The sequence below is a fragment of the Scyliorhinus torazame genome, chromosome 4 (assembly GCF_047496885.1).
Source record: "Scyliorhinus torazame isolate Kashiwa2021f chromosome 4, sScyTor2.1, whole genome shotgun sequence".
Taxonomy (NCBI): domain Eukaryota; kingdom Metazoa; phylum Chordata; class Chondrichthyes; order Carcharhiniformes; family Scyliorhinidae; genus Scyliorhinus; species Scyliorhinus torazame.
The window spans coordinates 166255975-166269796 of record NC_092710.1 but is presented as its reverse complement, the minus strand read 5'-3'; the positions used below and the strand labels follow the sequence as shown (position 1 = coordinate 166269796).

Here is a 13822-nt window from a genome sequence, read left to right as displayed (position 1 = left end):
GTGCCGTTCCAACCGGTCTCCATTTGTGGAAACTAGCACTGTATGGCGCTCGCTGGAGGTTTCGATCCCAACACCTCGGGTAGGTCAGGGGAGTGGATATTGGAGTGATACTAACTGTCTCACTCAAATATGCAGATTTTCAAAATAGTGATCCCAGCCATAATGGGCAGGATTCAGATCTCATTAGATCTCGCGAGGTGTGATGAGCCAGGTAGATCCCAGAGGAGGACCACTGGGTGATGCAAGAAAGCCGTCAAATCTCCAGAGAGGCCTTTGCGACGCTCGAAACGCTTTGATCTCACGAGATCTACATGCTTAAGTGAGCCGTGGAGGGGGACGAATGCAGTTGAGAATCCACAAACATGGACCGGACGTAATGGCAGCTTGGGGGGGGGGGGGGGGGGGGGGCGTTTTGTAGGCTATTGGAGGCCCCTGGTCAGGTCGGGCTCTGGGCAGAGTGGTACCCTGGCACTCCCCCTGCCACCCAGGCAGCTTGGCACTGGCAGGTTGGCAGTGCCAAGGTCCCCAGGTGCCAGGGAATGGGCCCAGGGATGCCCTGCCCTTAAGAGATGGGGTGAGGGGGGCTGAAAACCCCAAGTTCAGGCATTTGGGGGGGGGGGTCCAGAGGCCGCAATGAGGAGTCTAAGAGGGGGGGGGGGGTCCGAGAGATCAGGGTAGCATTTAAAAATTGCGCCCCAATCTCTTCCTGCATGGACAAACTCAGCTCATCAGTGCAGGAAATGAGATAAGTGCGGCCTTGTTAAGGTAGTTGTAGGCCCTGCAGTGCCCAAATACGGGACTCTGGTGTTTTGGGATATTAAATTGTGCCCACAGAGTCTTGGCTTTCTGATATGGTGTTAACATGTTAATTGCACAGGAATGCCTTATTGAAGCAGCCACTTTCTCATGTAGAAACGTTATGCAACGGTCTTGCGTATCATTGTTTTAAGTTCTGGACTTAGTTATGTAAATATGTAGGCTTTGCGTTTGTTACTCATGCAGTTAAGTGTAATTCACTGTAAAGTGCTAGTGTGCTTTACTAACTTATTCTTGTTATATTATTTGTCGTTAATTAGCTCCGATGTTTTATAGGACAGCATAGATCTTGTACAGACCTTCTTAAATTTCAATTTCTCGATATGTGGCCACTTTAGAATGATAATGTTTGATTCCTGGAAATCGTATAGTATAACGAGAATTCTTGTAACGCATGACCTCTATTGAACCTGGAGAACTCGAAGAATCCCTGTAAAAGTCAGTCGTGCCACTTTAAAGTGACTCCCACTTTAAAAAAACAATAAGACAATGATCATGCACTGTCCGATCGAATCAGGGTTTAGGAAGGCCATTTATCATGAGCATGGATAGTACACCAGAAAGGTTTAAAAGACAGAAGCTGCAACAACAACATGTGCTGCATAATGTGAAACCAAGGACCTGCAATGATTAGAGAGTGTCTGCATGTCCATCTATGAATAGAAAGATAAAGAGAAACTCAAAGTGACAGAGTGAGGAGGCAGATGTGTCTACCCATGTCCAAGACTAAATTGGGAGGCAAGGCTTACATTGAGCCAGTAAAGTAACTGCCTAACTTTATTAAGTATTATCTTTTGTTATTTTATAAATGTTTCCTGATATTATGGCAACAAATCTCATTTCCTAAATGATTATCGTCTCAAAAGGACAAATTGATATTAAGTGGGTGAAGACTCAAATAGTTAGAGTTATAAGATCAAGAATTCTTACAGACTGCACATAAAAAGTACAATGTTGACTGTAAAGAACTTTGAAATGCCTGGTGGTCAGAAAAGTGCTTACATAAATGAAAGAATTCCTTTCCTTTTCCTACTTTAATCATTGTATGTCAGGTTTGAGTGAGTGATAATTAGTGTCTAATTAAGAACAGTTTTATGTTTTGTGTTTGCTCATTAATTAATGCAGTTTCTTCCAGAGCTTCCACATGGCCCTGCCACTAACGACACATTCACTCTTTTGATGGTGTACTTTCACACTATTAAGTATTTGGGGGTCATTTGAGTTCCTCCTTAACTGATTTTACTTGTATGTCTAAGGCCATGTTAAAAATAGGGGGCTGGATTCTCCGATTCTGCAGCTACATAATCGAGGTGTACGCCGCACGGCATCGGGACGTCCTCAGGACATCACCTGGGGCCCCGCCCAATGCTCCGTCCCCGATGGGCCGATAGGCCGAGTTCCCGATGGCGCGGAACTCTTATGCTTTTTTTTCCGCTGGCCCTGCGTGGCGGTTGCAGCCTGTGTCCAGCGGCGCCACAATCAGGTGGGAGCCGTGCCGCTGGCTGGGCGGGCAGAAACTTATAGCCAAGTTCCGCACACATGAGTGCGGCCTCAACCGGGACCTGGGATTCATGTCACATTACATTCATCCCCCACCATCTGGCCTGCGAAATCCGACCAACTGTCCTGGCTTGACACAATTCACACCTCTTTAACCTGGGGCTACCCCATCTCTGGATCTGTAAAGATTTAATCACCTGCTAATGCTCGCATTCCAAGCATTGTCTGGCATCTTTGAATTTGTCTATATATATGTTTCTGGAACAGACCTCTTCATTCACCTGAGGAAGGAGCAGCGCTCCGAAAGCTAGTATTTGAATCAAACCTGTTGGACTTTAACCTGGTGTTGTAAGACTTCGGACTGTGCTCACCCCAGTCCAACGCCGGCATCTCCACATTACAGTTTCTTTAGCAGGTGGCTTTCTTGTGATGAAAAGAAGCATTGTCTGCCATTTTTACAAAAAAATCTAATTTGGTTGACAGATGTTCTAAACTCATCAGTAAGGTAGTCTCGGGCGGGATTCTCCGTAATCGGCGCGATGTCCGCCGACCGGCGCCAAAAACGGCGTGAATCATTCCGGCATCGCGCCACCCCAAAGGTGCGGAATTCTCCGCATCTTGAGGGGCCGAGCCCTTACCTTGAGGGGCTAGGCCCGCGTCGGACTGATTTCCGCCCCGCCAGCTGGCGGGAAAGGCCTTTGGTGCCCCGCCAACCGGCGCGGAAATGACTTTGCCGTGCGGCGCATGCGCGGGAGCGTCAGCGGCCGCTCACGTCATCCCTGCGCTTGCGCAGTGGAGGGGGTCTCTTCCACCTCCGCCGTAGTGGAGACCATGGTGAAGGCAGAAGAGAAAAGAGTGCCCCCACGGCACAGGCCTGCCCGCGGATCGGTGGGCCCCGATCGCGGGCCAGGCCACCGTGGGGGCATCCCCCGGGGCCAGATCACCCCGCGCCCCCCCCCAGGAACCCGGAGCTCGCCCGCGCCGCCGTGTCCCGCCGTTCCAAAGGTGGTTCAATCCACGCCGGCTGGCGTGGGTTGACAGCGGCGTGACTTCGGCCCATCGCGGACCGGAGAATCGCCGGGGGATTCCCGCCCACTGGCGCGGCGCGATTCCCGCCCCCGCCGAATATCCGGTGGCGGAGAATTTGCGACACGGCGGGGGCAGGATTCACGCCGGCCCCCGGCGATTCTCCGACCTGGTGGGGGGTCGGAGAATTGCACCCCCCATCTCTCAAGATTCCAGAAACTCTTGGTATTGCCAGCACAGACACTGTCCCTCTTTGTATTTGAAGTGATGTTAAACTGTCCAGAAGAGTCATACCCCAGAAGACATGGTATCACTGTGCCAACAAGGATTACAGTTCCTCAACTCTTATCCCGCAGTCTCCCATTCCTCCTTCCTTTTTTGGAGATGGTCCAAATTTACTTCTGTTGGCTGTCATGATATGCAGACATGCAGATAATGATATACAGGCAGGCACAGATGGGCAGCTAATGGACACAGAGAACAGGACATGACCAATGAGCAGGCAGGACACTCAGGGGTGGTATCTCCCTATAAAAGGCACAAGGCACTCACACTCCGCCTCTTTCCACTGATGAACATCTACAGAGTGAGAAAGGGTGTGCGTACAGTATCACACCTCCAGCACGTGGCTAAGAGCTAGTCTGGCTCAGTCAGACAGAGTAACCACACTTAGGTTAGCAGAGAGTCGAACTCATAAAGAACTGTGCTAACTGTGCTACTGGTTCAGTAAATCAGATTGAACTAACTTCGAGGTCTGGAGTATCTTTTGCTTAAAGCTGCATCCAATTGTAGCCTGTGTTATCCCAGAGTACTTAACACATCATGCTACCAGGAGACTGCTTAATCTAGGTGGTTTACCTCAGTCCGTTCCGTGACGACCAGTGAATGTATCCCGGCACCATGGAGAAGATTCAGGCTCCTCACCAGCTCAGGACCTCCGGCAATCTCAGTGCCAACTGGCGGATATTCAAGCAAAAGTTTGTTCTGTACATCGAAGCTTCAGACCATGTGGGTGCATCTGATGCAAGGAAGAACCCGCTTCTCCTCTCAACAGTGGGTGATCAAGCCATCCAACTCTTCAACTCTTTTCACTTCACCGAAGGCCAGGACAAGACAAAGTTTCAGACCATCCTGGTCAAGTTTGACTGTCACTGTGAAGTGGACACCAATGAAATCTTCGAGCGCTACATATTCAAATAGCGTTTATAAGGTAAAGATGAATCTTTCAACTCTGCCTGCTAGCGCTGTCCTGCAACTTTGGTGATATTGCTGACTCCATGATCAGAGACAAAATCGTTTTTGGAGTTCACTCTGATCCTCTGAGAGAGCAGCTACTGAAAATTAAGCATATAATCCTGACAGTCGCGATTGAAACATGCACAGTGCATGAGCACGTCAAAAATAGCTATGCCCAGTACAAATCGTCTGAAAATGAGAAGCTTGCCTCCCACGAGGCAGAGAGTGTGCAGGCCACCTCCCGGATGCAGCGCCTCAGCATTGATGAAAGCGCCCATTTCACGCGCTTTCCCGGGGCCCCACGCATGCGCGATGAGAATGGGATAACGAAGCAGCCGACACCCGCACTGCGCATGTGCGACGATGCGCGGAGCGTCAAGGCACCGACGCATGACGTGCTCGAACTGCGGCAACACCCACTTAAAGAAACACTGCCCTGCAAGAGGCAGGTGATGTTTAAACTGCGGGAAGCCTGGACACGATGCAGCCTTGTGCAGGTCTGCACCACCAGTCAGGGGCCAACGCTCCCAATTCCGACGACGGCGCATTCAGAGTGTGCAACAACAATTACAGGATTCTGATCCTGGCAGCACAACGGATCCAGAGGAAAAATGCCTGGACTCCGCCTACTGTGTGGGCATCATTACCAAATGTGAATATGCCACATCCAACTCATCACAAATTCAATCCATCCTCGCTGTGGATTCTGCGGACGAATGATGTACAGTAATGCAGGTCAACCACTGCTCCATTCAGTATAAGCTGCAAACAGGTGCTTCTGCCAATCTCCTCTCATAGGCAGATTTGAAACGCATCACGGCGCCCACCAAGGTCCTTCCAGCAGCCTGCAGGCTCCTGGACTACAATGGAAATGCCATCACAGCACTGGAATCCTGCCATCTACTCGTCTCCAACCAGAGCATTCATGCACAGTTACGTTTTGAAATTGTCAAGCCAGACAGGGCATCCCTACTTGGCGCGCATGCCTTCAAGCAGCTGAACCTCGTGCAGCGGGTTTACACAACAACATCCTCCAATGTGGATCTTCAGGCCGGCATTGACGACATCCTCGCTCAATATACAGATGTGTTCGACGGGATGGGCACGCTGCTATATCGATACAAGATTCTGCTACGACCTGATGCCAAGCCAGTGGTTCACGCACCACGCCGGGTCCTGGCTCCGCTGAGGGAGCGCCTAAAGGCACAGTTCAAGGATCTTCAGCAACAGGGCATCATTTCCAAGGTAACCGAACCGACTGACTGGGTCAGCTTGGTGGTATGTGTTAGAAAGCTTTCGGGAGACCTGCGCATCTGCATTGATCCCAAGGATCTCAATAATATAATGCGTGAACACTACCCCATCCCGAAGCGGGAGGAACTCACCAGTGAGATGGCACACGCATGTTTTTTCACCAAGGTAGATGCGTCACATGGATTTTGGCAAATCCAGCTGGATGAATCCAGCAGAAGGCTCTGCACCTTCAACACACCGTTTGGCAGATACTGCTATAACCGTATGCTGTTTGGCATTGTCTCGGCATCGGAGATCTTCCATCGCATCATGGAGCAGATGATGGAGAGCATTGAAGGGGTTCGTGTGTACGTGGACGACATCATCATATGGTCCACGACCCCTGAAGAGCATGTTTCCTGTCTCCAGCAGGTATTCCGCCGTATCCATGCCAATGGCCTGAAGCTGAACACGTCCAAATGTTGCTTTGGCATGTCGACACTCAAGTTCCTAGGTGACCAGATCTCTCAGCAGGGCGTGTGCCCGGACACAGACAAGGTCAAGGCCATCGCAGCCATGAGTGCCCCGGAAGACAAGAAGGTGGTGTTGCGCATCCTGGGCATGGTCAATTTTCTGGGCAAGTTCATCCCAAACCTGGCCTCACACACCACGGCCCTACGAAACCTGGTGAAAAGGTCCACTGCCTTTGAGTGGAAGGCTGCCCATCAGGCAGAGTGGTTGGAGCTGAAAGCCAAGCTCACCACTGCACCCGTCTTGGCATTTTTCAACCCAGACAGGGAGACGAAGATCTCGACAGATGCGAGCCAGGATGGCATCGGTGCGGTGCTGCTTCAACGCGATGACACTTCATCCTGGGCACCGGTAGTCTACGAGGGCCATGACTCCCACCAAAACAAGGTATGTGCAAATAGAGAAGGAATGCCTGGGTCTTCTCACTGGCATTCTCAAGTTTCATGACTATGTCTACGGCCTGCCTATATTCACTGTCGAGACGGATCATAGGCCTCTTGTCCACATTATCCACAAGGACCTGAACGACATGACGCCTCGGTTGCAGCACATCCTCCTCAAACTCAGAAGGTACGACTTTGACTTAGTGTACATGCCTGGCAAGGAGCTCATCATCGCTGATGCATTGTCCCGCTCCAGCACATTGCCTAGTGAACCACTGGAAATCATCCGGCAGATTTAATCACAGGTGCAGCTATGTGCTATCACCCTCCCGGCGTCTGATGAGAAGGTGATTCGTATCCGCGAGGAGACAGCCAAAGACCCCCTCTTGCAGCGTGTCATGCACCACCTCGCCAATGGCTGGCAGAAAGGGCAGTCCCTTCAATTTTCCAATGCAAAGGACGACCTGACGGTGATTGGTGGTATCCTCCTCAAGCTGGACTGATAGGCAGATTTCAAACGCATCACGGAGCCCACCAAGGTCATTAAATTCATTAAGCATAGCTTCTCACAAACTACTTTCCTATTCCCCAATTACCTTGACTGTTACTCGTCCAACAGAACATCAAAACTGAACCATTTAATTTTAAACTATGGTTACAGAGTAAAATCAATAGATATTACAGATTCTAAAAATTAGTAGAATTATCAAAATCTTACAACCCTTTAAAACTATTCTATTTTGGCACTGCACAAATTATCGTTATGTGGTCCACAGGAGTGTGAATGTTTAGGAGTTTAATAAAAACTGATTAATTCCATATTTTATAAGACACCTGCATTCTCTTTAATAAGAAACTGCTTGAAGCACATCAAATGGACAGTCAATATAGTTGGTCAAATAAAATAATACATGGCATCTCCAAACTTTCAAACCAACCAAGGTACACTGATTTTTAAAAAGCAACAGTTTGTTAACATCTTTTGGACTGAAATCAATTTTGAACCACACACAGCGTGAAGGAGCTTCAGACAGAATATAGATTTGGATGCCAGTAAGTGTAGCTTTATTCTCCCTGGGTGGATAGTAATGTGGCTGCTGACCCCACATTGCTCTATATAGGGGTAGCATTCTGAGTCCTGCACTATAACTGTGTTTAATTTCTTGCATTGCTATTCTGATGTGTACCTTTGGAATGGATGGCTACCTGTACAAGTTATTTTTTAAAACCCCCTGACAAACCAGTACATCAAATGCTTGGTTAACATTTGCAGACCCTGGTGTGTTTGATTTTTCAGACTTATGAGCAACCTAATTAAGAATTTCTAACCAGAGTTCCAAGGTCAGGATTTTTCCAATGATTGAACCTGAAATGTTTTAACCCTTTAATAACTGGCAGCAAGGCCAAGATCGCCGATTCTCTGAATGCAAATTGGAGATATTCATTACTCCTTGTTATGTCAGGTGCGAAGTGAAAGATGCATCATGCGTTTAAATACAAATGATAACATTTATTTATTTACTTAATCAGATAATATTTATGAAGATTTAAGAGATCTGCACTGACATGTGTGGTTGTTGATTACATTAGAGAGTAACTATATCCTGGCTGCTGGTATGATCAGCGGTTGGATTTCCTTTGGAGGTTAATTAGAACAGAAAGACTTTCCAGCCAAATTATCATAGTGACCTTTGACAGATGACTTCTCATAAGAAGAAAGTTAGATGATAGATTCTACCGTGCTTGTGATTTCTCTTCCCAAAGCAGATTTTGGTGTGCTGCATATTAAATTTGGTGCATTCTTACAGGATAATCGGGTCTACGCCTTTTGCGGTTGTGTCCTACATTCTACTGTGGTATGTGCCATCACTTAAAATGGGAAAGTTCCTTTGGTACATTTTCTTCTACAGTCTATTCCTGACTCTGCTCACAGTAAGTACCTAGATCAGTGAAATAACACTGATTGAGTTGTTAAAGTGTGATATAACAGATTGTAGCTAGCCTGCAGGAATAATCAGCCAAAGTAACTCAAAATACACCCAGAGTGATGATTGAACTAAATGTAATGTACCTTTACCACGGTAGCACAGTGGTTAGCACTGTTGCCTCACAGCGCAAAGGGACCTGTGTTCAATTCCAGCCTTACTGTCTGTGTGGAGTTTGCATGTTCTCCTTGTGTCTGTGTGGGTTTCCTCCGGGTGCTGCGGTTTCCTCCCACAGTCCAAAGATGTGCAGGTTAGGTGGATTGTCCATGCTAAATTGCCCCTTAGTGTCCAGGGATGTGCAGGCTATGTTATGAAATTAGGGTGGGTGGGCAGGAGAGTGGACCAGGGTAGGGTGCTCTCTCAGAGGTCTGGTGCAGACGATGGGCCAAATGGTCTCCTTCTGCACAGTAGGGATTCTATGATTAATTATGAATTTATCATACTATTTACAGTGCTGAAGGAGGCCATTCGACCCATCAAGTCTGCACTGGCCCTTGGAAAGAGCACCCGATTTAAGCCCATGCCTTCACCCTATCCCCGTAACTCCACCCAACCTTTTTGGACACTAAGGGCAATTTAGCATGGCCAATCCACCTAAACTGCACATCTTTGGACTGTGGGAGGAAACCGGAGCACCCGGAGGAAACCCACGCAGACACGGGGAGAACGTGCAGACTCCGCACAGACAGAGACCCAAGCCGGGAATCAAACCTGGGACCTTGGAGCTGTGAAGCAACTGTGCTAACCACTGTGCTACATGCTGTCCACTTATTTGCTGATGAGACCAATATTTAGGGCCAGGGTGGACAGATCAGAGCCAAAGGATTCTAGACTGATTAAACTGTTTATCTGAGGAATGTTTAATGGAGTTTAATGTAGTAAATGTAAATTTTAATGTAGATAAATGTAAAGTAATATTAAATGTAACAGATTACAAAAAGATGGTTAGAACTAGTGACTTCAACTGTTCTGCTTCTAGCTGTATAAATGTATGGGTTCTTTTAATACACCACATTCATGTGCCCTCAGAAGTTACAGATAGATTCTTCTGAGAGGCTACTGATTTATTCAAAATGAAAATATTGCAGATGTTGTAAATCTGAAATAAAAACAGAAAATTCTGGAAATACACAGCAGGTCAGGCAGAATCTGGGGGGAGAGAGACAGTTCAGAAGTGGGAAAAGTTGAAAATGTAATGGCCTTAAACTTCAGGTCAGACCGGGAGGGGGGGTCAGGTCCGACTAGGGGGGGGGTCAGGTCAGACCGGGAGGCGGGGTCAGATCCGACTAGGGGGGGGGGTCAGGTCAGGTCAGACCAGGAGGCGGGGTCAGGTCAGACCGCGAGGGGGGTCAGGTCAGACTGGGTGGTCAGGTCAGACTGGGAGGGGGGTCAGGTCAGACTGGGAGGGGGGTCAGGTCAGACTGGGAGGGGGGATCAGGTCAGACCAGGAGGAGGGTAAAGTCAGGCCGGGAGGGGGTGGTCAGGTCAGACTGGGAGGGGGGTCAGGTCAGACTGGGAGGGGGGATCAGGTCAGACCAGGAGGAGGGTAAAGTCAGGCCGGGAGGGGGTGGTCAGGTCAGACTGGGAGGGGGGTCAGGTCAGACTGGGAGGGGGGTCAGGTCAGACTGGGAGGGGGGATCAGGTCAGACCAGGAGGAGGGTAAAGTCAGGCCGGGAGGGGGTGGTCAGGTCATACTGGGAGCGGGGGGGGATCAGGTCAGACTGGGAGGGGGGGGTCAGGTCAGACATGGACGGGGCTCGGGTCTGACCGGAGGGAGGGGGGGGGGGCTTGGGTCAGACTGGGAGGGGGTCAGGTTAGACCAGGGAGGTGGTGTGGTAGTCTGTATTAAGGGTATTACGGTACCTATGTTGGAGGTACCTCGTATTAGAGGTTCCTTAGTAGAGCTCTGCCTGCTGGTCTCGCCCAGCAGGCCGGAGTATAAAGGTCTGTGCTTTCCCTGGCTGTAGCCATTCTGATACTGCGCTGCTGGGGAAGCATCTGGTGTAATAAAGCCTTCAATTGCTCTACAATCTCGCTGCGCATCAAGCCGGAGTGGCTACAACTCAGCCCCCATGCGGCAAACTCAGCGGCTACTTTTAAACAGTGAATCAGGTATTCACCCGGCATCTCCTGGCCACCAGACAACAAATTCCGGGGGAATCGCTGGACGACTTCTACCACGCATTATTAGTCCTAGGTAGGAACTGTAACTGCCAGCAAGTTTCGGCTAGCGACCACACCGAACTTATAATCCGGGACATTTTTGTTACTGGCATGCTGTCCACGCAGATCCGCCAGCGGCTGCTAGACGGGGATACGCTGGGTCTCGGGGAAACTCGCGAGCTCTTTAGAAGACGCCGCCCCTAACGCCCAGGCGTATGCACCCGACCGCGCGTGGACAGCGTGAACCCCATCTGCGGTCGACTCGAACGCATCCCCCAATTCACCACAAGCATGTGCTGCGCAGCAGCCAGTCAACCCCGGGGGGCCCAGATGCTACTTTTGCCGGCAAGTCAAACACCCCCGGCAACGCTGCCCGGCCCGATCTGCAACGTGGCAGGGCTGCAGTAAAAAGGGGCACTTTGTGGCGGTATGCCAGGCCCGGTCGGTCGGCGCTGTCTCCGCAGGCGACCCGGGCCCGCCGCCATCCCCCTACCCGCAAGCCACGTGCGGCCTGATGAGACCTCCCAGCATCTGCCGCAACGCGTCTCGGTTACACTGGACCAGTCTCGACCCCGCAATCTCAGGACCGCAACGGCGACGATACACATCAACGGGCACAAGATGTCCTGCCTATTCGACTCTGGGAGCATGGAGAGCTTTACTCACCCCACTACGGTAAGGCGCTGCTCCCTGGCGATACACCCTGTTAAACAAAAAATCGCCCTGGCCTCCGGGTCCCACTCTGTGGAAATCCGGGGGTACTGTATAGCAAATCTCACCGTCCAGGACGTAGAGTTTAGCAACTTCCGGCTCTACGTTCTGCCTCACCTCTGCGCTGCCACACTCCTGGGCTTGGACTTCCAATGCAACCTCCAGAGTTTAACCTTTAAATTTGGCGGCCCTATACCCCCTTCACTGTCTGCAGCCTCGCGACCCTCAAGGTCGACCCACCTTCCCTGTTTGCGAACTCACCCCGGATTGCAAACCCGTCGCCACCAGGAGCAGACGGTATAGTGCCCAGGACCGGACCTTTATCAGGTCGGAAGTCCAAAGGTTACTGAAGGAAAGCATTATCGAGGCTAGCAACAGCCCCTGGAGAGCTCAAGTGGTGGTGCTCTATTTTCCCTAGTCAGAGATTGTGACTGTCAGGCCGTCACAGCCACGGAACACTCGAACTTGCTTATGAGGGACCCTTTTGTTACGGGGATAGGGTCAGATTACATCCGCCGACGCCTTTTAGAAGCGGCCTCCTCACCAATCCCACCCACTCTCCCACCAGCGCACCTCACCGCAGCCCCCTTTCCAGGAGGATCCGTCCTCCCACTGGTCCCACCCAGACGTGATGAAGTTGAAGACGACACATTCCCGGAGTCACAGGTGTCCGAGCCGGCGCCTGCATCACCGCCGAGACTGCGACGATCGCAGAGGACAACCAAGGCCCCCGATCGACTGATAGCTTCAGTATAATCGTTAAATGTAACTGTAAATAACTGGAACTTGTGCAACTGTAAATACTGTACCACCAACTGGTACCATCATGATAACTACCACTGTACAATGCCTTGCCACCACCCCCGCCGGACTCTTTTTTAACAAGGGGTGTATGTGGTAGTCTGTATTAAGGGTATTATGGTACCTATGTTGGAGGTACCTCGGATTAGAGGTTCCTTAGTAGAGCTCTGCCTACTGGTCCCGCTCAGCAGGCCGGAGTATAAAGGTCTGTGCTTTCCCTGGCTGCAGCCATTCTGATACTGCGCTGCTGGGGAAGCATCTGGTGTAATAAAGCCTTCAATTGCTCTACAATTTCACTTCTGTGGTAATTGATCGTGCATCAATTTATTACACCAGATTTTAAAGAATGGAGTTCCGCATCAAGCCGGAGTGTCTACAACTCAGCCCCCACGCGGAAAACTCAGCGGCTACTTTTAAACACTGGCAGGCGCGTTTCAACAGCTACTTCAGGACAGCCACGACTCCACCCTCGGAGGACCAGAAACTGCAGATTCTCTACTCAAGGGTGAGCCCAGAAATCTTTACGCTCATCGAGGACGCGGCTGACTTCAAGGACGCTGTGACTCTGTTGAAAGGACACTATATTCGCCCAGTGAATCAGATATACGCCCGACATCTCCTGGCCACCAGACGACAAATTCCCGGGGAATCGCTGGACGACTTCTACCGCGCATTATTAGTCCGAGGTAGGAACTGTAACTGCCAGCAAGTTTCGGCTAGCGACCACACCGAACTTTTAATCCGGGACACTTTTGTTACTGGCATGCTGTCCACGCAGATCCGCCAGCGGCTGCTAGACGGGGATACGCTGGGTCTCGGGGATGCACGGAAACTCGCGACCTCTTTAGAAGTCGCCGCCCCTAAAGCCCAGGCGTATGCACCCGACTGCGCATGGACAGCGTGGACCCCATCCGCGGCGACCCTAACGCATCCCCCAATTCACCACAAGCATGTGCCGCGCGGCAGCCAGTCAACCCCGGGGGGCCCAGGTGCTACTTTTGCGGGCAAGCCAAACACCCCCGGCAACGCTGCCCGGCCCGATCCGCAACGTGCAAGGGCTGCAGTAAAAAGGGGCGCTTCGTGGCGGTATGCCAGGTTCCGTCGGTCGCCGCTGTCTCAGCAGGCGACCCGGGCCCACCACCACCCCCCTACCCGCAAGCCACGTGCGGCCTGTGGGCACTGCCATCTTTGATCCCGCAGGCCGCGTGCGGCCCATGGGCGCCGCCATCTTGGATGATGTCTCAGGACCCCGACTTGGATGGCCGTGTATGACCTGATGAGACCTCCCAGCATCTGCCACAACCCGCCTCGGTTACACTGGACCAATCTCGGCCCCGAAATCTCATGACCGCAACAGCGACGGTACACATCAATGGGCACAAGACGTCCTGCCTGTTCGACTCTGGGAGCACGGAGAGCTTTATTCACCCCACTACA

The 13822-nt window shown here is 50.9% G+C and overlaps 1 protein-coding gene across 1 annotated transcript in view; it reads left to right on the top strand.

Annotated features, from left to right (window-relative positions):
- Window positions 1–13822, top strand: part of mfsd2b (MFSD2 lysolipid transporter B, sphingolipid) — a 194097-nt gene that overhangs the window by 58294 nt on the left and 121981 nt on the right. Inside the window, exon 4 of the mRNA XM_072498859.1 lies at window positions 8534–8657. Within this exon, the coding sequence (XP_072354960.1) occupies window positions 8534–8657 (124 nt within the window). The remainder of the gene's footprint in view (window positions 1–8533; window positions 8658–13822) is intronic.